The sequence below is a fragment of the Pleurodeles waltl genome, chromosome 1_1 (assembly GCF_031143425.1).
Source record: "Pleurodeles waltl isolate 20211129_DDA chromosome 1_1, aPleWal1.hap1.20221129, whole genome shotgun sequence".
In the NCBI taxonomy this organism is placed as follows: domain Eukaryota; kingdom Metazoa; phylum Chordata; class Amphibia; order Caudata; family Salamandridae; genus Pleurodeles; species Pleurodeles waltl.
Genome location: NC_090436.1, coordinates 529,357,061 through 529,383,442, shown reverse-complemented (window position 1 = coordinate 529,383,442; position 26,382 = coordinate 529,357,061). Strand labels below are relative to the sequence as shown.

The 26,382-nt window shown below is 42.6% G+C and overlaps 1 protein-coding gene across 4 annotated transcripts in view; it reads left to right on the top strand.

Annotated features, from left to right (window-relative positions):
* The window catches only part of SKIC3 (SKI3 subunit of superkiller complex), a 1,026,707-nt gene that overhangs the window by 324,975 nt on the left and 675,350 nt on the right, over window positions 1–26,382 (top strand). For all 4 annotated transcript variants that reach the window (XM_069225585.1, XM_069225575.1, XM_069225607.1 and 1 more), the window contains exons 18-19: window positions 1,647–1,749; window positions 17,655–17,831. In XM_069225585.1, coding sequence (XP_069081686.1) covers window positions 1,647–1,749; window positions 17,655–17,831 — 280 coding nt within the window. The remainder of the gene's footprint in view (window positions 1–1,646; window positions 1,750–17,654; window positions 17,832–26,382) is intronic.

The window sequence follows — 26,382 nt, the reverse complement described above, 5'->3', positions numbered from 1 at the left end:
CTATCTCCATTGCTCTGACTGACGCCATCGCAGACTAAAGTTTATACATGGGCTGCATCAATGCCATTGAAAAGTCAAGGTTCATTTGTAGCAATGATGAAACATAAGAAGTCAAAAGTACAAACGTCCAGTAATGTGCTTCAAGGTATGGTGTCAACTAGCACTAGAATCGGTGTGGTTGCATAATTCCAACACGTTTGATACCAAACATGCCCACGTTTGTTGAAGCCATTATGTAGTTGGACATCTTGTGTTGACCAGTGCCCACTACATACCTTAGGATGGCTTCTCCACACTTACAAAGCCCAGAAAATGGAGTCTAGGGTTTGTAGGGACACCTCTGCTCCTGCAGGGCTGCCCTCACTCTTAGATCCATGCACCCTGCGCTTCAGCAACCGTGATATAAGATAAACCTTATGTCTGGGGTGAAAGGTGCATGCACCTTTTCACACAGTCTGCAATGGCAGTCCTGTAGTCTTAGTTTGCATGGGCCCACATGGGTAGCATAATACATGATGCAGACCATAGGGAGACCCCTGGTGTACTAGTGCCCTGGTACGTAAGTACCATATACTAGGGACTTACATGAATGCACCAGTATGCCAATTGTGGGGCATAAAGATTACTTCCCAACTAAATTTAGGGAAGAGAACACTTGCACTGGGGTCCTGGTTAGCAGGATCCCATTGTACTACAATCTAAACACACTGACACCAGGCAAAAAGTGGGGGTTACTGTCAGAAAGGTGCTACTTTCTTATATGCATGATTTAGTCCTTTGGTTTATTTATCATGTATCAGCCACTTACTTGATGAAAGTAAGTTCTCATTAACATTACATTGTCATTTTGGGACTACTGCTGGGTTTGCTGGTACCGATGCAGCCTGTGCAGCTCAAAAGGACAGGGTGTACAATCCTCCACCTGGTCAACGCAAACTTACTTACATCGGCTCTGGTGTCCCTGGCCTGTCGCCTATTCTAAGCCTGTTTCAGGCTCTTCAGCCCTGCTCTCATGCTCCTTTCTCCCATCCTGGGGGTATCATGGGTCACTTATCCTTAGGAAAGGCTATGACAGTCATCATAGACTGTTTAGTGCAGACTAAGTAGCAGATGGCCGATAACTGGTCATTTGCCACCTGGAAGCAGTTTTCAAGAGGCGTATGTCAGGCTGATCCACCACAGTTTGCAATCCGCTAATAAGAGGGGGGTGCGCTTAGCCGTACTCTGGCAAATAGTGGCACCCGAAGAAGAAGCTTTGTGCAGCATTTTGCTTTTTTGATTTGTAAGTATTTGTATTGCATTCCTTTTATGTTCTATAATCCTAAAATAGTTGCATAAGAAAGATGCAGAACAAATGTATTAGTGGTATGGTATTACAGTGCAATGTTGCTGATTGTTGTACAATTTTTTTAATTTGATGAGCATCTCTAACAGGCTGTTCATAATGTTGAATACATCGTTCTGGGATGAAGTGATCTATAGTTTGGGAGGGAGTATGGAAAGTCAGATGGTGTCTTTCTCAAGGTGAATCAATCATAATTGCAAAGTGTATTATTTTTGGAAGTAAACATTATTTTTGAGTCATGTGGGCTATCCTTCCAAATCAGATGTATGGCATGGTAACATGTTGTTTACTTTGCTTTCAGGGCTCGGAGAGTGCAATCTCATGATGGCGAAGAGTGCTCTTAGAGATTATCTTGATGGAAAGGCTGTGGACCACATAGAACAAGCAATTGAGTTTTTTACAAGGTTGGTTATAAGGGGACGCCTTCAGAATGCCCTAGTATCAAATTCTTTGTTTGTAACCTGGATGACTGTGGACAATGAACTTTCAGTTGCGTGCAGTGGGATGAAAGGATCTTTATGAAAAGAGCAATGCACAATACAGAAAACCTGAAGAATAAATGCAGACAACACGAAAAAAGGCGTCATCTGTGTTCTAAACTATTTATGTAGGAGTGTGTCCTTGAATTACTGCTTCTTTAAAGTTAGCATATTTTTACCCATGATTATTGAACACTGAGTAGCTGAGTCTACAATGGGGATCCTGGGCAACGTTTCACTAGAGAAATGTCTTCATTTTTAAATATAGCTATACACTTTTGTTTTGCTATTTGGGGCAGTTTGCTCTTAGGCTCTCATAACTTTTTGTCTGCATAAGCTAACCACGCCAAATTTGCATCCTTTTTTTCCAACATCTTAGGGATGCTAAAGGTACACTGAGTTTGTGGGTTCTGCTGGAGGGAGGAGACCAAGAAATTAGCCAAAATACAGCTAAAATGGGCTGCAGAAGAAAGCATGTGCTCCCCTCCCCCTGAAAATGGCATCAACAAATGGTTTGTGGTGCTAAAATCACCATCTTCCCAGCTTTCAGGAACAGGTAGACTTGAATCAGAAACCCACATTTTTCAACGCAATTTTGGCATTTTACTGGGACATACCATATTTTTACTATTTTTTGTGCTTTCAGCCTCCTTCCAGTTAGTGACAGAAATATTTGTGAAACCAATGCTGGAGCAGAGCAACAGAAGCGTAAGCAGAGCACCGAGGCAGTGAGGCAACATGACGCAGGAGCAGCGTCGGCAAGCGCGGCCGCTTGAGCTCCCCGGCCTCTCAGTCCTCTCAGTCCCTGGCCCCTCAGCCTCCAAGTGCAGGTTGGGGCACCCAGGAAAACACTGGAGTACTGGCAGAGCAGCAACGCATGCAGGAGCAGCGTCGCAGGCAACAAAGCATGCAGTAGCAGCGTTGCGGGCAAGCGCAGCAGCTTGAGCTTCCCAGACTCTCAGCCCTCTGGCCTCCTGACGCAGGTTGGGGCACCCGGGAGACTGTTGTTGGAGTACCGGCAGAGCTGTGATGCAGCCGCTTGAGCTCCCCGGTTTATTGATTTTCTGGGCTGGCTAGCCTGGAGTCCTGAGTGCTTGACTCAGTGGTGCAGTGTGACCTAAGGGGCCAGCCCGGCGAGAAGCGCAGAGGTGGCAAGCAACGGAGAAGGAGTATGAGGTCAGGTAAAGCATGAAACAATGCCACCAACCAAACTACTAACCAAAGCAAGAGGAAAAGGAAAAGAGAACAGGTATTAGATGAAGCAATGGCAAAAAGGAGAGTGAGCATTGATTTAGATCGCTTCAGCCCATGCAAGGGGCAGGTCTAAACTAACAAAATAGGCAGGAGCCCGGCTGAGCAAAATATTAACATGGAAAAAATGAGATGGGGAGGATGTTGCCCCACTCATTCATCATAAGATAACTGACTACTTTTCTGTTGCAAGCATCTATGGTGAAAGCAGGAGTGTCCCACTGGCAACAATCCAACAAAACTCAGAGGGCGGTACATCATTCATACAAGCCCTGCAAATTCAAGGAAGCCCTGGAAAGAAGGCCAGGGAAAATCTACCCTCCCTCCCCACTTCCCCTTTCATCAATAGTGGTGATTATGGGCAGACAGACTTTGACGGGAGAAGCGGTGCTTAAAGCCCCAGTAGTACTAACTCCTGCAATAGGAGCCCTCCTTACCCCCACCCCCAATACCTCTAAACAAGCAAAAACCACGAGGAACACTTGTTCAGATCTTGCCAAGCATTGTCGGACGTCTAGCCCAGCTAATCTATCCACTCTGGACTCAGAGATGGTAGCAACCGTGGAAACCCTAGAACAAGACTCCCAGCAAGGTGGTCTAATATGCTCGAGCCCCAAGCTCTACTCCTTCCCAGCGTGTGGATTTGAAGGTGAGGAGCAGGAGCCCTGGGATACAAAACACTCTAAACAGGTTAGCAGAGGAAAAAAACAAACAAAAGCCTCACAGAATGAACCCTTCAAAGCAAATATAACTGAAGGAGCCCTAGGAGGGGACCAAAAGGTCAACTCCCAATCAGATTCCCTGGCGATAATCAGCGCAAACGAAATGTGGGCCGCAATTTTGAACCCAATGCAAGCAACAGTTATGGCACTACAGTTTCATTCAAATAAAATGGACATTCAGGGGGATCTGATAAACACACTGGTGGTATTTGTCTCTGGAATAGACAGCAAGCTGGAAGTACTAAATGCCTTGATAACAAGGTGCTCAAACTAAACAAACCAATGATTTTACCATCTGTTCTTGTAGAGAGGTAGTAGACAAATTATCCCAACAGCAGCTAATCCTGGAAGGAATATTAAAAGAAGTTTGCACAGCCTGAAATGACGAACGCACACATGTTAACTCTTACCACTATGTTAACATTAGCGCCCCCTGTGCAGAAATTAGAGGATAGGCTTCATTACCTTCAAGTGATATCTCCATCCATAGCAAATAAAAGGGACATGGTGGAAAGCAATATTACAGCAAGTCTTAGTATGGAAGTCATGGAGACACCAGTTCTCTCACAAGTTGTCTCGGAGAACACCATTACTCTGATTTTATCAAAAAGAGAATGGAAACATGCAAGAAAGGGAAGGAAGTCAGCACGGTCTCATCTAACCACGTAAAGGCAACAGAAATTACTCCTATAGAATCAAGTAAGGAGGGTATAGCTTTAAGTGGAAGGTAAAACATGGATACTATTACCTATGTCAATGCAAGTGTTGACTTAAACGCAGAAGTAAAGAGCCCCCTTGATCTAGTAGTTGCTATTCGGTCAACAAGGTTCCATCCAGGGCATCTGTTGCCCATAGTAAGTGGTAACCACATGGATGAAAGAGCAAGCCCCTCAAGGGACCACCCCGGCGTCGCTCAGCAGAGTGCAAAGCCAAAAAATAATATGCCAGGAGACTTTAGCCAATTATCACAAGCCAACGTAAGTAGCAAGAGAAATGAACAATGTACTAGACATAGTGAACCCAGTCATATGGAACAGAACCGGCATACGGAGCAAAATTGGTCCACTCAAACATGTACGAATAGTCATGAACCGAACCATCATCTGCTTTGGATTCTGGAATTCATCTCAAGATCCCCTACAGATGTTCTCAATCACTCCACTATCTTTAAACTTATAAAAGCACTTCCAGACCTTCAGTATGTGTCTACGGATGACATTGTGCTATAAATTTCATCCAAGCAAGAGGCAACCAGCTTACTGACCCAACGCTTGTTATCTTTTCAGCACCGGACCTCCCCAAACAGATTATGGAGAGGAAGGACTTTCTGAAAGCCTGGGGTATTGAGGTGGTCATCTATCAAAGTGAGAGATACCCGTCCCCGCTATTAGATTTTCAACATTTGGAAATGCCGAAGGGCGCATGGTCAGTCTTGCATGGAGCACAGGCTGTGACCCATCCCAGCATAGCCACTGAAGAATCAACTTGCGAAATAAGAGGAGCCCAGTTCCCTTTGAGAGTTCAAAAATGGAAGGAAACAGGGAGGAAGTATCAAGTTGGAAATCACAGCCTGACTGGAAATGGTTACCGCTGGCATTATCCACAGGAGCGACTGGTAAAAGCTGAACAGCTAAGGAACAATCCCCAAAAGGGGTATTAAACATCTGCTCGTGGAACATGGGTGGTCTTCTAGCAAAACTGGAGGACCCAGCAGTAACCCAATTCCTTAGCTCATTCAACATTATACTACTACAGGAATCCTGGGCTTAGGAATCAATACAACTAATAGGATTTATGGAATATTTCAGACCAGCTACAAAAACTAGTAGATGTGGCAGGGCGAAGGGAGGCCTAGCGATTTACGTCAGCACGAGCATTCTCGCGAAGACCACAGAGCTTAAGGAGGAAGGTCTACCATTTCAACTAGTCAGGCTTGATGGCTGGAGAAAGAACATACTTTGATTTTAGGCAACATATATCAATCTAAAAGAGAAAACAGTTGAAGCTAGCAACTTATTAAACCATTTCGTAATAACAAAAAGAGTACATTTGGCATAATGGCTAATCTTGGGTGATTTTAATCTTTATCTATTTCATAACCCTGTTGAAGACCTCATTCAAACAGTAGCAACGGTTCCCGGCCAAACTCTCCCAGTAAAGAGTAGGAAAGATAAGTTAGGGGAGAAGTTCATATGCATCTGTGAATCTGTAGGGCTCTTCGTGCTAAATGGTCAGAAGCCGGCCGATATCCTGCCTGCATGGACAAGATCTTCCAGGAAAACAGTTTCCTACCTAGATTACACCCTGGTAAATCGTGCTTTGTACACATTAGTGAGTGACTTTAGAATCATGGACCGTATGGAAAGTGATCACAAGCTGCAGACAATCCGGATTCGATCTTCACCACATAAGCCAGAGGAAGTGGCTCTCCTGAAAGGGGTGATTGGCACTGAAAACCTAAAGCGACTGAAATGGTCATCTAATAACATCGAAAGTCAAGCAGAAGAGGCTCTATTGAGGCTAGAATTCATGGCTACGGACCTGGCAAATTTTACAGCGATCTGGGAGAACTTAGTTATTGATCTTACAAACCAAGATCCCTCAGGAAATGTAAGAAACACATTTCCAGAAAATGGATCACTACTGTCCACCCTGCAAGAGCAAAGGAAAATGCTTAAAAGGGAATTATGGTACTTTAAAAAACATCAGCAGGAGGTGCTCTGGGCCAAGTTACACTATGCGTCTAAATCATCTGACTCAAAAAGATTCTGGAAACATTAATTTCATTGTCAAGGGTCCAAAGGTTGCTAACAACAGCAACATAACAGAGAAAGCTTGAGTGTGCCACTTAAAGTCACATCTAAGAGAGCCACCCGCCAGAGAAAGGATACCAACTCAGGGGGTCCCTAATACTTGGGAACCTGATGTCCTGAATACCCTGAAGATCACGGCATCAGAATAAACACAAATCATCTGGAAGTCCCGAACTGACTGCGCACCTGGCCCAAAGGGTTTACCGCAAGTGTTGTTTAAATAAGCAGCAGAAAGAAGAGCTGACTTCCTGGCTGCAATGTTTAATTATGTGCTTTCAACAGGAATTATTTCGGCAACCTAGAGAGGTTCAATAATCCACCCCATCTGTAATGGAGGGAATGCTGCTTTGCCAAGCAATTACAGATTAATCGCCCTCTTAGACGTTGATCTCAAGTACTTTTCGACTTGCCTGCTACAGCATTTAGAGACCTGGATTGCAGACAGCAACATACTGCCCTTAAATCAAAGCATGCACTTCTTCACACTTTTGGCACACTTGCAAATTCTGTCTGTGGCCACTCTTTGAATCCATTGACAGCCATAATGAGAGCAAAATTACTTCCAACTCTCGCCTATAGGACTGAAATAACGAGGGGGATGGAGGAAGCTCTCCTGGATAAACTTCTGTTAAAGGCGTATATCAGATTGGAATTGATATTGGTCAAGCAGACATTGGCTCGACCCGCGTCATACATTAAATGTTGCTACAAATTGTGCCGCCTCCCAAAAGGGACATTGGCTAGTCTAGTTTGACAGGAAATTAATCTAGAAAGAGGTAATAGTAAATATAAAAAGCATCTGGAAAAAAAGCCTAACCCTTTGGAATTTAGGCCATGTATGGCATCAGTCGCTTACTACTCTGGCTTTTAACAAAGCAGTGAATAAATCAAGTAAATTATACACCTGGCTAGAAGATAGGGAAGTCCTGGCTAAAAGGTTGCATGGTTGGCTGATTCTCAATTCATACAAAGCTCCTAAAGAATCACCACTTCTGGCTGCCCACTATTCATTGAAAATCAAACAATGCTTTCAAAAGCTAAGGCTGGGTGAAGTGCCAACGTTAGACCTCATGCCAAAATGGAAGAAGGGGCTGCTAGTAGACACCTATGAGTGCCGCCTCTGTCATCTGGTGGTAGAAAACCTAGTGCATGTGGTCTGCATTTGTCCAGGTTTGGCTGCTGAAAGAAGACATTTATTAAAAAAATAACTAAACGAATTAGGAGTCAGAACATGCAGACAAGCTTTAACTGAAGCATTCAATCCAAGAAACACCATACTGAATGTTAGGCTTATCCAATTTCTGGAAGTTTTTACCTCCAAAATATCCTGTGCCAAAACAAGCCAGTAGATTGGAATGGTCCCAGTAAAAGCAAAAGCCACATATACTATGAATAAACAGGTCGAAATTAGGAAGTCCTCTACTAGTAACTGGAGTTAAGTGGGGGCAAATCTGTAGAATGTATTAAATTATTTTAATTTTATAGTTATATTGCACTACTAATGTTTTATCGTACCACTATTGTTTGCTTAATGTTATGTTGGAGGAATATTTTTATGGTTTTAATTAACTAATAAAATAAAATATCACTGTCAATGCAGGATCCCGGACAGCTAGACATTTCTGAAAAGTAGACAAAATTCTAAATTCAGCAAGGGGTCATTTGTGTAGATCCCTCAAGGTTTAACTACAGAAAGCAACAGATAAAAATAAAAATAAAATATTGAAATTGAGGTGAAAAAGGAGCCATTTCTTCTATAACTTTTTCTAGCTATGGCAGATTTTTAAAAGAAATATACCGTTATGTCTGCTGGACTCTTCTGGTTGCGGAGATATATAGTGCTTGTATGTTCATCAAGAACCCTAGGTACCCAGAGCCAATAAAGGAGCTGTACCTTGCAATGGGTTTTCATTGTCTACCAGGTATACAGCAATTCTTTTGGTGAAATATAAAGAGTGAAAAATAGGTATTAGGGAAACCTTTGTATTTCCAAAATGGGCACAAGATAAGGTGTTGAGAAGCAATGGTTATTTGCACATCTCTGAATTCCGGGGTCCCCATACTAGATTGTGAATTAGAGGGCATTTCTCAAATGGGCTTCTTTTTTATACACTGTCTTACGTTTAGAAGGAAAAAATGTAGAGAAAGACAAGGGGGGCTATAGCACTTGTTCTTCTATTCTGTGTTCCCCCAAGTCTCCTGATAAAAATGGTACCTCGCTTGTAAGGGTAGGCATAATGCCTGCAACAGTAAACGCAACTTGGACACATCACATTTTACATTGAAATCTGATGTGTTTTTGGAAAGTGCCTAGCTGTGGATTTTGGTCTCTAGCTCAGCCGGGACATAGGAAAACCTACCAAACCTGTGCATTTTTTACAACTAGACACCTAGGGGAACCCAGGAGGATGGGGTAACTTGTGGCACTCTCACCAGGTTCTGTTACCCAAAATCCTTCGCAAACCTCAAAATTTGGCAAAAAAAACACTTTTTCCTCACATTTCGGTGCTGCAAAGTTTTGGAATCTGAGGGGAACCACAAACATCCTTCTACCCAGCATTCCCCGCATCTCCTGATAAAAATGGTACCTCACTTGTATGGGTAGGCCTAGTGCCCGCAACAGGAAATACCCCAAAACACTATGTGGACACATCAAATAATCAAATGCAAAACTACCTGTTTTTGTGGCGGTGGGCACCTGGGTTTTTGGTCCTGGGCCCAGCAGCCATCTAGGGAAACCTTCCAAACCCAGACACTTCTGAAAACTAGATATCCGAGGGAGTCCATAGAGGTGTGACTTGCGTGGATCCTCCAGTGTTTTCTTACCCAGAATCTTCAGCAAACCTTAAATTTAGCTAAAAAAATCACATTTTCCCCCTCATTCCTGTTTTGGGATCACCGCACCAGCACAAATATCCTACCATCCAACGTTACCCCTCAGTCTCCAGATAAGTCATACCTCACTTGTGTATGTGGGCCAAGTGCCTGTGACAGGGAAGAGCCAAAAACAAGTCGAAATTGAGGGGGAACCAAAGCGGGTCCAAAAGGGTAGTTTAAAGAAAAAAAAAGAAAACGTTTTTAGGCTGACAAGTGGGACAGAATTTTTTGGTATAGATGCGACAATGCTGGGTGGTAGGAATTTTGTGGATTCCTGCAGATTCTGGAAGGTTCCGTCACATAAATGTGGGAAAAATGTGTGCTGTCAAGCAAAGTTGGAGGTTTGCGGGGCATTGTGGGTAAGAAAATGGTGCAGATGTGTCTAGGTCTTGTAGATGTTTCTACATGGCAGCGTCCCATAGTCCCAAAAGTGCAGCCCTTACCATTCCAGGTGGGACGATTTTGAGAGTTAGACAAGCTCTCATGGCCCAAATGTAAAACCAAAACCCAAAGTAATCAAATGTCCTCTTGCTTGCTGTTGGGATAAGATCATTTAGTGTGCGGGGGGAGAGCTGAAAGACTGTTGCTGCCTTCAGTTGGGGTGGGGGCATAACCATGCCCACACCCCACAATATATATATTTTTTTAAATTCCCTGGGATCTAGGCTTTCGGCCCCCCTGGCTAGTGGATCGTGGTAATTGCCCCATCTGCCCACTGGTGGGCAGAACAACTTTGTCCCCATTTATTTGGGGTAGGGGTATGGTCATACCCCCACCCTTTAAAAAAAAAAAAAAAATCTTCCCTGTTTGGTGGGCTTTCTGCCCTCCTTGGGGGCAGATGGGCCTTACAAAAATAGGCCGATCTGGCCCCAAGGGGGGCAGAAATGGCCAACAGTAATGTGCCCCTATGGGGAGCAACCCTTGCCCAAGAAGCTCCCCCCCAAAACAAAACACACACACCAATCCCTGGTGTCTAAGTGTTTTCTGGCCTACTGGGGGCAGATCGGCCTAATAGAAATAGGGCAATCTGCTCCCCGGGGGGCAGAAATGGGCTAAAATTAATTTGCCCCCCAGGGGAGCGACCCCTGCCTAAGGCCTTGCTCCCCATCTATTAAAACCAAACCCAAAGTAATCAAATATCCTCGTGCTTGCTGTTGGGATAAGATCATTTAGTGAGCGGGGGGAGAGCTGAAAGACTGTTGCCGCCTTCAGTTGGGGTGGGGGCATAACCATGCCCACACCCCACAATATATATATTTTTTAATTCCCTGGGATCTAGGCTTTCTGCCCCCCTGGCGAGTGGATCGGTGGTAATTGCCCCATCTGCCCACTGGTGGGCAGAATAACTTTGTCCCCATTTATTTGGGGTAGGGGTATGTTCATACCCCCACCCTTTAAAAAAAAAAAAATAATAATAATCTTCCCTGTTGTGTGGTGGGCTTTCTGCCCTCCTTGGGGGCAGATGGGCCTTACAAAAATAGGCCGATCTGGCCCCAAGGGGGGCAGAAATGGCCAACAGTAATATGCCCCTATGGGGAGCAACCCTTGCCCAAGGGGCTCCCCCCCCCCCCCCCCCCAAACAAAACACACACACCAATCCCTGGTGCCTAAGTGTTTTCTGGCCTACTGGGTGCAGATCGGCCTAATAGAAATAGGGCAATCTGCTCCCCGGGGGGCAGAAATGGCCTAAAATAAATTTGCCCCGCAGGGGAGCGACCCCTGCCTAAGGATTCGTTCCCCATCTATTAAAAAAAAAGAATACCGGGTGCCTAGTGGTTTCTGTCCCCCTTGGGGGCAGATCGGGCTAATTAAAATTAAAATAGGAGCTTCATGCAGTTGTCCTTCATCCAGTTGGTGACAGCTGTAATGCACTTGTAAAAGTTGGTCTTAGTGTTGTCTTTGAAGAGGGAGAAGATGAGTTGTGTGTCATCGGAGTAAGATATGCCGAGTTGTTTGGTTTTGACTATGCTGGCCGGAGGTGTCATATAAGTGTTGAGAAGTGTGGGGTTGAGCGAGGAACCTTTGGGTACTCCACAGATGATTTCCTTGGCATTGGAGGTGAAGGGGGACTTTTTGTGTTCTTCCGGTGAGGGATGAGGCAATCCATCTGAGAGTGGCTTCTTGGATTCCTATGTTGTGCAGCCTTGTGATGAGTGTGTAGTTGGAGACCGTATTGAAGGCTGCTGGGAGGTCTAGGTGGATGAGAGCCTCATTCTCTCCTCAGTCGAATAGGACTCGGATGTCATTGGTAGCCGCAAGGAGGGCTGTCTCTGTACTCTGGTTGCAGAATCTGGATTGGCGGAAGTCGAGTAGGAGGTTCCATTCCAGATGTGAGGCAAGTGGACAGCAGTTCAGCGCAGCAGCGCAACAGTCCTTCAAACCAGCAGTCCTTCAAACCAGCAGTCTTCATAGCAGCAGAGTGGCAGCCCTTTCAGCAGCATAGCAGTCCTTCTTCCTGGCAGAGTATCCACAGGTCCAGATGTGTACAGAAGCATTGTTTTCAGGAGATCAAAATGTATACCTGGGCCTTCTTTTGAAGTGGGAGAAGCCTGTAGAGGTTTCACTTTGAAATCCCCAGGAGAAGCTTGTAGAGGTTTCCCTTTGAAGTCCCCAGGCATCCTGCCTTTCCCGTCCTGGCTCCATACTAACTACAGGGGGTATGCAGGCCTTTGCAAGAAGTCAGGATACAGCCTATTGAGGTGCAAGTAGGGCCCTGGCCAGTTCCGCCTTTCCATCCTGCCAGTGATGGACCACCCAGGCACACTTAAGTTCCCTATTGTGTGTGGCTGTCTAAGAGGAATAAACAAAGCTCAACTGTCAGCTACAGCTAATCATGTGACAGACTGTAGGCACTAAATGGCTAAAGGTAGGAAAATGCAAACTTCCTAGAGGTGGCATTTTTAGAATTGTAGTTTAAAATCAGATTTCACCATGAGAGAGGATTTTTCATTACAGTACCAAAAACACCAAACACCGATCCCAATTATCTCTTCCCATTTAAAAATTACACTTCTAAAATGTAATAAGATAACTAGAATGTTATCTAATGGGAGAGGTAGGCCTTGCAGTAGTGAAAAACAAATTTAAGAGTTTTTGACTATCAGGACATATAAAACTACAAGGTACATGTCCAACTTCTTAAGTACACTGACATATGTATTAAAAAATTGTGGTTTGGGAATATTAAAAGGTTTATTTTGTTTGGTCGAAATGGCAGTTTAAAACTGCATAGACAAGCTGCTATTGAGTCTTGAGACTTGTTTAAAGTGCTACTTAAGGGGGTGGCACAGTCATTGCTCCAGGCCTACTAGTAGCATTTAACATATAGGTCCTCGGCACAGGTAGGTCCACATTACTAGAGACTTACAAGTAAATTAAATGTGTCAAATGGTGGGTATGAGCCAATACTTCCATGCTTTACAAAGGGAATACAAGCACTTTAGCACTGGTTAGCAGTGGTGAAGTGTGCAGAGTCCTAAGGTCAACAAAAAACAAATTCAGCAAAAATAGGTGGAGTAAAGGCAAAAAGTATGGGGATGATCCTTCGGAACGGGCCAAGTCTACTAGAACTCTTCAAAGGGACATCAACCTCTACATACCTTTCAAGGCTGCCACAGGAATATTATTGTTAGAAGTCCTCTTGATAGTTCATGAAGTACTGATGAGATGACTACAAAGTCAATATTAAGCCTAGAAGTGCCACAGTTAAAATAGTCTGAAATCTTTCAATTTAGACCATATTGTGGACCACTCATGCTACCAGTACTGGGTCTAGTGCAATCTGTGATAAACATCTACATCACAAGTCGAAGGAAAGGCAGAAACTCCCCTCCTTTAAAAAAATAAAATTAAAAAAAAAGAAAAAAAATACCGTTCACAATCTTTGGTGCTGAATACAGCTCCTGATTCTTGTATTGTTTTGGTGTTAAAGAAGCATTCCAATTTAGCTCTTGCATTCCTTCCAAGCTTCCTGCCACGTTTTTGATCATGTTTAAAGAAGTGAACAGACCATCCAGCAAGGCATTCTTCAAACTACCTCCCTTGGTCATATTATGTCTTCTTTTTACCTTATTCTGTACATCAGTGCCATTTGCCACTGGATGCACATACAGTCTCTTATGCTCAGCCCTTCATAAACTGATGTCCTTGCCTCTCCCATCCCCTCTTCGGCTTCCATTGACATCTAATATATATCACCTGTATTTGCGTATAAACTTTTGTCATTTACAATGTCCGCAACACAATACAGCTCCTTTATGCTCATCGATAATAAATTCTGGCTTGTTACGTAATCTGTTCAACTGTCATGCTGCAGTGCCCTTGATCTTAGGCACAACATTTCAGTTTGAAATGTTCTCCTTGTGTCAATAATTAAATAAAAGACAACTATATGGGAAAATCAATCACAACTCTCAGTGAGCTAGTATTTTGTCTAGGACAGCCCAAAAGGAGAAAGTTAAATTGCATGGTGCCACCATGTCATGATGGCAGGCATGCATTTGTTAGGATGTAGAAATACTGTTTAATATTATCTGTGATATGTGATGTCCCAGAATATATATATATATATATATATATATATATATATATATATATATATATATATATATATATATATATATAAGGTCTGAACAATGCAAGAGATAGACAGGATGCCTTAAGGACCCCTTATGACAGAGAGATTGCATCTGTAGTTTTGTCTTGTTGAGCACAGAGTTTCAGATAAGAAGTAAACTGTGTACACCCTTTCCCAATGATACCCATTTAGCAGTGTTAAGGCAAGGTAGGTGAGGGTACAGTGTCTTGCATTACTATTGGATTTACACATGTCATTATCCACAATGTGTTGCTGTTAGGTGCTAATTCCTGGATGGAGGCTGGGCTAGTAAAACCTCAAACGATTGTTTATCATTGTGTATTTGTTCAATGTCGATGATAAATAACTATCAATTGGCGTTAACCAGAAAGATAGACCAGCTATACACTCTGGATTTTCCAGATATTTAGGAGCATGGTAAGTTTTAAGGCAATTAGGAATGTCTCTTGGGCTTACATAATTGTTAGTGATGGTTATCTAAAATCATAATAGGGTCTAGAGCCTTGTGACAAAGGAACAAGGGAGGATGACAAGTGGGCTGGGCTGTGAACAACATCAATTTTGCAGCTATCATATTTTCAAATGTAAAGATATTAATGATCAGCAAAAGTTAAACCGAGTTACAAGTGCACTGGTTGTGACTGTAAATTAGATCACACATGTACATTTTCTGAAATTTGTTATCATTATTAGAAAACCAGTGTGTATAATGTTGGTGACTATTTCGTGCCATGCACAAAAAACTATATGTATGAATGAGGGGCCACTTTTTCAAAGCCTCTGCATATATTTACTTATCAAGGAGTAATAGGTAGCTGCAGCACTCCAAAACCAGTAATTCAGTCAGGGCCTGTGCACAGGAAATTGACAAAGGCTAACTCCTCGACTACAATGTGTGGAGAGTAAATAAATGGCCTCCATATCTCATGCCATGCCAGACCCTTCTCTGAAAAACACCAGAGCTAAAGTTGAGGGCACTTCAGTATTATGGATCCCACAAACTGTTACCAGTAAGCACAAATGCAGCAGAATCATAAGACAAACACAAAATGGTAAAGATGGAGCCACTAAACCGCTAGTCATCGACTTTGTTTTTTACATTTTGTCCTTTGTTTAAAGTACAGCCAGAGAATCAAAGAATACTTTGTTCTTTTCCTTTTCTTCTTTAACATTTCAGGGGTGACATTTCATGTATCATGTCTGAAACTGTGGTAGTGATTAGAAGGGGGTTAACATTGCTGCAGTCGCTTACCTATTTGCCACCGTTGTACATTGATGAGTCCAGATTTAATGAGCGAAAGTGTGTGCAATTTTGGACCCATATTTTCTGGCACTTGGATTGCCCTGGCCTTGATTTTTTGAGGTGGTCTGACCCTTGTTTTGAAAAGATTCCTTCCATACATTTGTGGATGGTTGACTTAGTAATAATGAAGTTGATCGTAGATTAAATTGGTGCTTTATTTTTGCAGTTGTTTGCCGTTAGCGTTCAAATACGCATTCAGTGAATTATTGCCTTAGTCCATTGTCTTTCAGAAAGAAAGTGGAATGGTTATCACAGTAGAGATTTTACTTCATCAGTTAAAGTTTAAATTGCAAAGAGTTCTATAAGAATCAGCCTACCCAATAGTAAAATGGTTGATGCATTGTTTTCCAAAAAAAGATTGCTTTAAAGGTAATGGTACGTTGAGTTGCCAAAAAATGTGAAACTAGCAGATCAACGCATATGCCCTTGCATTTGAAGATAGTATAAGTTTGAAAAAATAGACAAAGATTCCTAACAGATTTAATTGAAAAAAAAAAATGTTTTGCCATTAATTACAATCCCTCTCAGGTTTTATAGTCGCGATCAAGTTGAGTGAGGGAAAAGTCAATAGATAGCAGAAAGTCCATGGAGGTGCGGGAGGTGACTTTAAAACATGTTTCGGTTAGTATGATCAAGCCTCTGGCAGGGGCCGTTGTGTTTTCTTTGGTTTGATCAGATCAAAATTGCAGTAGCTAATGAAGTGAACCACTACGTTACATTGCCATACTGCTGAACTTCTGAGGCACCTCTGGATGGATAGCATGCTTAACTGTATGTGGGGGAGATGGCTTTGTTAGTTTTAAGACATAATGGTGAGGGATTTGAGTTGGAGATCATTGATTTAGTACTTTTTCAGCATCAATGATGTGGTCACATTCTGTCTGTTTCATAATGGAGAAGACTTAAGTTCTAGACTAAGGTTTAGTAAAGTTTGATTTTGGGTGTTGGAGCAATTACTTCAGCAGTGTAGGTTTTGGTTACCTGTGTGATATCAGAATTGGGATTTGAGTTGGCTGTCAAAGTTTTGTGTGGTTACTGAATGGTTTAAGTATGCCTTAATGTCATGTCCAGAGCAAATTGGCTAACATTGGGATTACATATGAGGATTCAAGCCTATTTCAGTAAGTGGGTCATTTTGTTTTGACATCCACAAAGACTATTAATTAACTTAGAGTTTGTTGTGCAGGAAGCTTTTGAGGGCAGAGTTGTGCTTAGCAAGAGCAGGATCTGCTTCATGGCCAAGTTACTTTTGAGTGCATTCCCGTATGAATGTATGTAGGAGAGCTATAAGGAAGCATTTGTCACAGCAGTTTTGGTAGAAACGGTATCTGGTCCTCAGGCATGTATTCTCTTTTTTTTCTTTCTTTCTTTAAGGAAGAGTAGTAACTTGGATGTGCATGGTATATGGCAAAGTCCATATCTGGTGTCCTGTTTCACCTCTGTGTGCCTACATTTGACTTGCTAGGACTTCGAGCACTAAGCTGACCTCTTGTGGGATCGACCTCAGGAGAGTGAGCTAATCTTCATGTGGGCCTTACATGAGTTTTGCAACTTTCTCTTGTGTTTAGTGACATGCAGCTGCATTTTTGGTTGCAGATTGCCTTTGGGTGCATGAGAGGCACTTGCTGCATGACTTTGAGTCAAAACACCAAAGACACATCTCCCTAGATCCGTGATTGACATCTGTTTTCTGCAGTTGCAGCATGGTTTGAAACCTGACGTTATAGGAGGGGACTGTGTTCCTTTGAACACTGGATTTTCTGTTTTAGGTGTTGTTGAGAGGATAATGAAACTGGAAAGTGGAGGTGTGGATCTGTGTTGGAAGGCAGGGAAAGAAAGAAACTGACGTCCGCGCTCAGAGGTGGTATTTGTATGCTACTTTGCTCTGTCAATTCCAGGGAGGGGGGTCGATATGGAGTCAGTGCTTAGCTGCACACGACCACCTAGGAGGCAAAGATCGCTCCTCTGGCTGGATGTTGGTTATTCAGGGAACTACAAAGAGCACGTTCCCTGCATTATCCATTATGCAGCCTTTCATTACCACCATCTTCTATGTCATTCTCTTTTTAAACAGTATTCAATTTACTGACATGTAGATAATCCTGAATGTTCCTTCCTGTTACGTAATTATGCATTTACTGTAGCCAAGAGGAATTGTACTTAGTACAAAAAAGTCAGACATTCTTTAAAAGCTGCGGAACAAAACATAAAATAAACACAACACAAAATAATATTTCCATGTTCTACTTTACTCTTCTTTATTTTAGGGCTGTACAGCATCGTCCAGATGTCTCCTGCCTTTGGAAGCTGCTTGGTGATGCATGCACCACTTTGCATTGTGTCTCACCGCCAAAAGTGAATGTTAGAGTGTTGGGACTAATAGTTGGCCAGAAGGCTGAAAAACAGATGCTGTCTAAAAACGAACTCCTATGTCTTGGTGGAAGGTAGTGTATCTTTTTATTGCTGCTGAACTCGGCCCTAGCTTCTCTCGTAATTTGATTCACAAGGTACACGTTTTCATTTTATTTACCACTCTTACCACTGGAAGAAAGGAATTTTAATTAATGTTTGTATGTTCGCCTGAGAGTATTGAATCTAAAGGTAGCAACTGTTCGCACCCCCTATTCACTTATTCATATTATCCTTTTGCACAGAGTTTCATAGTACTGTGTGGCACCAATCTCTCTTTTCCAACGGTTATCTTTTCAATTTATCGACTTTCTCTTTTGTTTAATTTCAATCATGCCTTGTATTTACAGCTGTTAAAACCGTAATATGTCAACTTTAATTTCTTTTCTGTGTTCTATATATACATTCTAGTGACGTCCTATTCTTCTTTTTTATGTCTTCTCCTGTGCTCCTAATGTATTCCAGCTCAATCCACCCCCGTTCCCCCCCCCACCCTTTCCGTGGTTACATTTGAGATATTCATTTCCCGAAAAAAATAAAACAAAAATCATGAATGCTACAATATTTATGCTCATCTCATTAAGTCCACAAAAGAAGTCCTAAAAATTATACTGGTTAAAGTGCTTGAAAATTGGTATGTTTTCTGCTTCTGTGTAAATAAGAAAGTATCTGGAACCTCCGTTTTAAAACACAGTATTAAATGTATATTGCATTATCTGTCAGGCATGTAGGCTTATCCATTATGCTGGGAGATCTTAAGGGTATAATGTGGTTAAATAACCGGTCAGTGTGTGATGTAGTTCCCTCTTTGCTTGCATTAAAGTCAAGGTAATGTGATCACACATCATAAAACTCGGGTATAAGTAATAAAGTTAGTGTTAAATAAACTGCCACTGGGTTCTCATAGAAGAAACTTATGGAATCCAATGAGACCCCACAGCCCCATTGAAAAATGCCCTTTGAGGAAATTGCAAATCTCATCAAAAATTTAGCACAATCTTTGGGGTTTACCGCAGATGAAGCAAAGAACATATATTCATCAATTAAAACAACTAAAGAGGAAGTAACATTATTAGGAACTGCCAAACAATATCAACAACCTGAACAATCGTATGGTAAAAAAGATCAATTAAAGATCACATGCTACAACCCTAATATAGTATTACAAGACAAAGAGGATTCCCCACAGATTACATATCTCATTAAAAACCAACATGTTGCCAACAGAGCAGCAAATTAGTGGAAAGGTTGTGTGCCGTTTTTAAATAAAAGTTCGCTGGATTTAATTCTACATATAGTGAAAAAACTTTCAGTCCTAGATAAAAGGATGAAGAAATTAACTACCTCAGAAGAAAAGTTAACAAAAAAAACAAATGAAACAGATTGGGGAAATATCAGAGGATATTAACAACAATATGGCAACCCATACCAAAGGAATAAATAACTGCAAGGTGTTTTATTGCCTCTACACCAGGGGAAGTGTACATTTCTGCAGAGATCATACAGCAATGAGACAAAGTAAACTCATCACCCAAGCATCTAAAGAAGAAACCATCTCTAAAGAACTGAATGAGCCATTAAAGCAACAAAAGAGAAGTTTGACAAAAAATATGTGAAATGTTTACCTTTATCTTAGGATCCTACTTTTTTTCTGTAACTGCAGCCTCAATTGATCCGTGGGGGATAAATACAAAGCCAAACATTGAGGAATGACACAAAAACTGTATGCATGGATAATACAGTATTCCTTAAACAACTGATTATTTTTTATTTGTTCTGTGCCATTTTAAAGGAAGACCTAACTGTCTGGAAATGTATATGACAAAAGGAGCCTATATATGTTCCAACATACAGTGTTAATGCACTAGAAACTGAAATAGCAATAAACAAACATGTGATGAATTTGAGACTAATGCATTACTTCAGTAGCACTATAGAGGCTACAAAAAAGTTCCAATCAGAGCAGGTGTCATGACTCCACAAGGTAACACGAGGTCAGAACTGACTAAGTGTGAAAGAACAACAAATGCACTTAAGAGAAGGTCAAGAGCAAAGGCATTGAGGTTTTAGAAGACCAGACGGTTACAAATGGAGCTTAAAAACAGGGGCCTTGTGTAGGAAGCTGGCTCTGTATATACTATCTCAAAGTGAGAGATAGTGTGCACAGAGTCCAAGGGTTCCCCATAGAGGTAGATAGTGGCAATAATAGATACTACTAATGCTCTATTTGTGGTAGTGTGGTTGAGCTGTAGGCTTATCTGAGGGTAGTGTTAAGGATTTGTTGTACACACACAGGCAATAAATGGGAACACACCCTCAAAGACTTAACTCCAGGCCAATAGATTTTTATATAGAAAAATATTATTTTCTTAATTTATTTTAAAACCACAAGATTCAGAATTCAAGTAAGTACATAAATTGTAAGGTACTTGGCATAGTTAAATATAGAACTTTGAATCAAAACAGTAATGTTCACAGTTTTGGCAAAAATGGCAAAAAAGCTGTTTTAAAAGTGGACACAGTGCAAAGTTCAACAGTTCCTGGGGGAGGTAAGTGAAGGTTAGTTTGTCAGGTAAGTAAAGCACTTACAAGTTCAGTCTCTTGGGTATAGACAGCCCACCGTTGGGGGTTCAAGTCAATCCCAAACACCCAGCAACACAGGGCCGGTCAGGTGCAGAAGTCAAAGAGGGACCCAAATAACATAGGTGCCTATGGAGAATAGGGGTGCTCCGGATCCAGTCTGCAAGCAGGTAAGTACCTGCGTCCTTGGGGAGCAGACCAGCGGTGTCTTGTAGAGCACTGGGGGGAGGGGTCCCAAACAAGCACACAAAATACACCCTCAGCAGCACAGGGGCAGCCGGGCGCAGTGTGCAAAGTAGGTGTCAGGTTTTGTGTTGGTTTCAATGGAGGGTCCCGGAGTCACTCTGGTGATGCAGGCAGGGCACAGGGGGCTTCTTAGGTCAGTCACTGACTGGGCAAAGATGATAGCCGTCTGCTGGTCACTCCTGCACCGATAGAGTTGTTCTCCTCAGCCTGGGGGCTGCGGGTGCAGTGCTTCTTCCAAGCGTCGGGTTCTTTGTTACCGCAGTCGCCTTCATGGGGAACCTCTGAATTCTCTCTGCAGGCATTGCCGTGGGGGTGCAGGGAGGTCGTCTCAGGGTGGCCACGTCGTGGGAGTCACCTTGGGGTCCTCGCTGCAGTGTTGGTTTCTCTGGACACGGGCCAGGGGCGTCAGCTGCAGAGTGCTGGGGACTCACGCTTCAGGAGTGAGGTGAGAGTCCTTTTAAAGATGGTTTCTTCTTGTTGCTTTGGACAGAGCCGCTGTCCACTGGAGTTTCTTGCTCCTTTGGGGTGCAGGGCAGTCCAAGACAGCAGAGGTTGCTGGTCTCACTGGATGCGTCGCTGTTGCAGTTTCTCTGAATCTGAAGACAGGCTGGTAGGGCTGGGGCCAAAGCAGTTGTCCTCTCCTTCTCTGCGGAGTTTGCAGGTCAGAAGTCCTTCTTGTTCAGGTTGTCAGGAATCTGTCTGTCTGGTGAAACATGCATGCTTATTTCCATTATCTAAATGATCTATAGCTGTTGATTTGGCTTGACACTTCTTAAAGGAGACAGTCAGGCTCCATGGCTTACCCAAGGTTATTGTAACAGACAGGGGAACTCTGTTCATATATTTTGTCTGAAACGCCTTATTTAAACAGTTGCGTACCATTAACTTCAAATTCACCAGTTATTATCTTCAAACTGCAGACTGAAAGACTCACTCAGACCATACAACAGTATGTATGGTGCTTTCTTGCAGAACATTGGGTCTCTTGGATTCCGATGGCAGAGTTTGCATATAGTAGCTATTTGGAAAGCTCCCTTGTGGATTCTCCATTCTAAAGTATTTATGGTTTCCAACCTCATCTATGACCCCACAATTTACTATAAGATAATGTTTCCTCAGTGTAGAATGTAATAAATCCATACCTATCGACAGACACTCCCCTTTGCCACCTACATTATGTGTTTGGTGTTGTAATTTTGCCCACAGTGTTTACGTTTCCTGCAGTTTACGTGTGTCACTCTAACATTTACTTCTTTTTGGATATGTATGTGATAATGTCTCTGTTGTTGTATATGGGGTAATATGAAACAAGCTTGGTAACTTTATGAAATGAGGGGACAATACAGACACCACCAGCATGTACACTAATGTATTCTATCCAGCGTCCCGCATTTCATATCATCTACATGCTCCTTGCAATAAAAACAAAAGGAGGGAAGGAAGAAAAAAGAACAAGTCTTGTGCTGTGATTGCCTATTGTTATCAATACTGTTGTGACTAACTCTGATGGCTAACCCCCCCTTTCTCTAGTGGGCCCCTCATTACTACATTTACTTACCTCATTCTCAGGGTACACCTAGCTCTGCTATGTGTGTGTCCTCTGTGTTTTGTAAAGAGCTGAACAGTACAACAAGAGACATGATTGTGTCACAGGAGGGATATTCTTTGATATATTTTGGGCCCACCTGGGACATATCAAAAAATGAAGTCATGTGTAGGATCTTAATTAGTGAAAGCTGGCATGTTTCATTGACAGTCAATAGTGGTAGATTATTTAGGGCCAGAGGGCACCATAAATGTGTGATATCTTCTAAATCCTCTGTCTTAGGTCCTTTGAAAAAACACAAGTATGTTCTCAGCTCATTCCATCATTCATTTTTTGTGTAATAGCATCTAAAAACTCAAAACCCGTTCCTGTGCTCACTCCGACACACTGCACACCAGTGAGTGCCGATGTTCTTAAGACTTCGTAATGGCTAGGTCAATCCCAATTATGGTATGCTTTATTTGCAAAGAGTGATTTTTACTTAATTGGCAATGGAAGAGAGTGGACCCCATGATACAGCAATCTCTTGGCTTAGTGGTCAAGGCAAATGCTAGCCTGGTAGCTTATCTTTGTAATGAATGAATGAATGAAAGATTTGATATGTCTTCATTAGTGGTGGCTAGATATATGAGCACATCTGGTTAAGCTTATATCATTGCCGTGCCCCTGGTCATAAACACATGAGGAGGGATTGGTGGAATATCGGCCCTGAAGCGTATGCATTGAACAGACTTTAAACACCCATGTGTAAATGCAACCTGTCTTCTCTCTGTCTTACTTGTTTTATAACATTGTTATATACAAAGTGAAGAGAAGGAATTTTTTTATATGTAGTATATAAATCAGGTCCCCTGATAACATATTTGGCCACTATTGCGTTACTCCTCCTCCCGCCTCCCACAAGCCTGAGGAATCCAAAATTCTTGGGCCTCTGGAAAGGTTATAACAAAACCTCTGGATCCCCTAACTAAGGAGTGTGAAACTGGACCATATGCATGAAAAAACTAATTGGGAACATCCACCCCCCTGCAATCCGTAGAGACACAGAATGTTTTTTATTTTTATGTAATGAATCAACAATATTATTACTTTATATATTCATCTTTTATCATTTATTGTGCACAGATATCGATATAAGGCATCATAATTAATACAGATCAGCACATTTGTTATTTCTTCATTACACAGTCTCATACCCTACCATCATACCACTAATATCCAGTTCACTCATACCACACATACTTCATTCAACCATAGCTTTAAAACCAGCTTAGTCCTCTAACGGTGTCAAACAAAGCCTTATTTCTATGGCTCAACACTTGTCAAAGGTATGTATTTTATTAAAAGTCAAATGTCATTAAACATTGTCCGTCATGTACTTCTGATTCCATATCTCGGTATAATCCATTTTGGCCATTCAAATTTTGGATCTTCTTTATCCAGTAGTAACATTCATGTATTGCTCATCGTTATTGTCCTTACATCACTTATTGATATTGAATCTATGCCGATGCGCATTTCGGTGAAACACAGAAAATCGTTTACCTTCCTAGATAAAGAAGGTCCAAAAATTGAATGGCCGAAATGGATTATACAGAGATACGATTATTGACGTTTGACTTTCGTTTAATACAATGGTTTTTATTGGTATGATGGCAGGGTAAGAGACTGTGTAATGATATAATGATTATTGTGATAATTTGTATTAAGTATGACGTCTTATAGCAATATTTTGTACAAGAAATGATGAATATATAAAGTAATACTGGTGATTCAGTAATAAAAAATAAAAAAATCTGTGTGTCTGTGGCTTGCAGGGGAGGTGAGTGTCCTCTGTTAGCTTCTGGAAAGTTAATCTGTCTAGGGTTTTCAGCGTGTGTGCTACCTCTTCTAAGGGAATGGAACAGGGTAGTTGCCGAAGGATGCCACTGCATTTTTAAATCCGATGGTGGAGGGGAAACATGAGAAGCTCGCTGCCAGCGTGTCTAGAGCACTAATCCAACACAAGTCTGCAAAATTCGGGAGACTTGATCCTAGTTAGTCTAGTGTGCATCTCGGTGGTGGAGAAGAAGGATCCTGTAATGTTGTTTGGGCTCTTTATGCACATCACGTTGAACTACTACAAAACTATCCTGGATCACAGTATAGGATTGATTTTGATTTTAAATATTGGTAGAGCTTGCTGCATTTAATACCTCACATGCCAAAACCTACTCTATAGTGAGGCTAAGGTCATAGAAGGAATAACATAGCTACCAGCATTACAGAGGCCTAAGCAAGTGAAGTACTTAGCTACACAGAGTGGAATTTAAATAGTGAACACATTTTATTTAAAAAGAATATGAGGGATGTTTCTGCATTATGATGACCCAGTTTTCAGTAATGGTGCAGAGGCCATAGCTTTAATCACATTAGAACCAAAAATACATAGAACTGGTCCTCAAAAGTGCATAACTGAACAGGGATGGATCTAACTTGTGCCCCATTGATCTGACATTACAAACATAAAAAGTTACATTTAATCAGCAAAAAGAAACTATTCTGCCACAATTGTCCAAGGTACTAATGTGTGGCAGAGTAGACATGCCCGTCTATTGTTGAATCATATATAACACTGATACTTTGGAGCCAGGTAGAAGTTGCAGTTTGATGTCTGAGGAGTCATAAATAAATGCATTATCTGATAGAGACTAGCTGCTGATTCCTTACCTTATAATTTCTTGGCGTGCCGGGTTAAAGCGCAGTTCTGGAATCGAGCTACCCTCTGTCTTTTTTGACAGGCCTTTTTTGATCTTTTTTCTGTCTGTGCAAGATGACATCTAGGAAGACTGGGTTCAAGCAGTGCGGCCTGCCACCACACCATGTCGGTGACTGACCCCATAAGGTATGTGTCTGGTGTTTAGACTGAGACCACAACTCAGTCATTACCCTGAAAGCTTTGAGGGAGCAGTCCCTGAAGCTCATGGGGCCAGGCAGCCGATATAGACTGGCAAGATTCCTCAGAGGTCCCGGTGGAGGATGAGGTCACGGGACCGCTCCAGGAGCCCCAAGTCCCCTTCATCCCACTCAAAGTCCTCTGGGCACTCAGGGAAGAGGTACAAGAAGAAGAAGTCCAAGCGGACTTCGACTTCACCTTGCCGGTTGGCCGATGAGGCGAGTCTGGAACATCGGCGTTTCAGGCTTGGCTCCGGGGAGCCGTTGCCAGGGCCGACTTCAAGCCCCCCTCCCTCCTCTCCCCCCCCCCCTACCTTTCCAGGAACCTTTGGAAGAAGATATTTTTCTTCCTCCAGCCTGGCATTGAGGTTAGTAAACACCTCATGCCTATTGGTCCATTTTTCTCATACTATATGGGATACGGTGGCGCAAGTGCTGCCTCAGGTCCCGGAGAGCGGCCAGGACTCTCTCTCACAAGCAGTCAAAGATGGTAGAGATGCAGCCACGTTTACTATCAAGTGTGGTTTGGACACGACTGACTGGCTGGTTAGACCGATTTCGTCAATGGTGTCCCTTTGTCGCCACACCTGGCTTCGTACATCTGGCTTCTCGGGGATGTCCAGGCAGACCTTATGGACATGGCCTTCCACGGGTCCCGTCTATTTGGTGAAAAGGCAGACTCGCCGCTGGAGCGCTTCAAAGACTCCTGGGTTACGGCCAAGTCCTTAGGTCTCTCGTCAACTCCTCGCCAAGAGTCTGTCTCACGTCCTTTTCGAAGCTTCGGAAGGGGTGTGTTACCACGCCATCCACAGACCAGCCACCGTCCTCCGTTAGGTCAGCATTCTGTGTGGGGACGAGGTTGTGGAACCTTCCGACCCAGAGAGTCTGGCGAGAAGACGTCCGCCACCCAGCCCCCCTCCTCACTGGTGGTTCCATAACAGCGGTAAAATTGGGTCTTGCAGATCATACAGAAGGACTATTCCTTCCCTTTACAGTATTTCCCTCCCTCTATGCCTCCATCAAAAGAACAGCTGATGGAGGATCACATAGTCTTGCTCCTCGAGGAAGTTACGTTCTCTTGGCCAAGAAAGCCATAGAAAGGGTCCTATGTCAAAAGTAGGCAGTGGTTGTTATTCCTGCTACTTACTGATACCCAAAAAGAACAAGGGTCTTCAACCTATTCTAGATTTGTGGGATATCAATCTCTTCCTCAAAAAAGAGAAATTCATGATGCTCAGGTCTTGTCTGCCCTAGACCAAGGAGGCTGGATGGAAGCATTG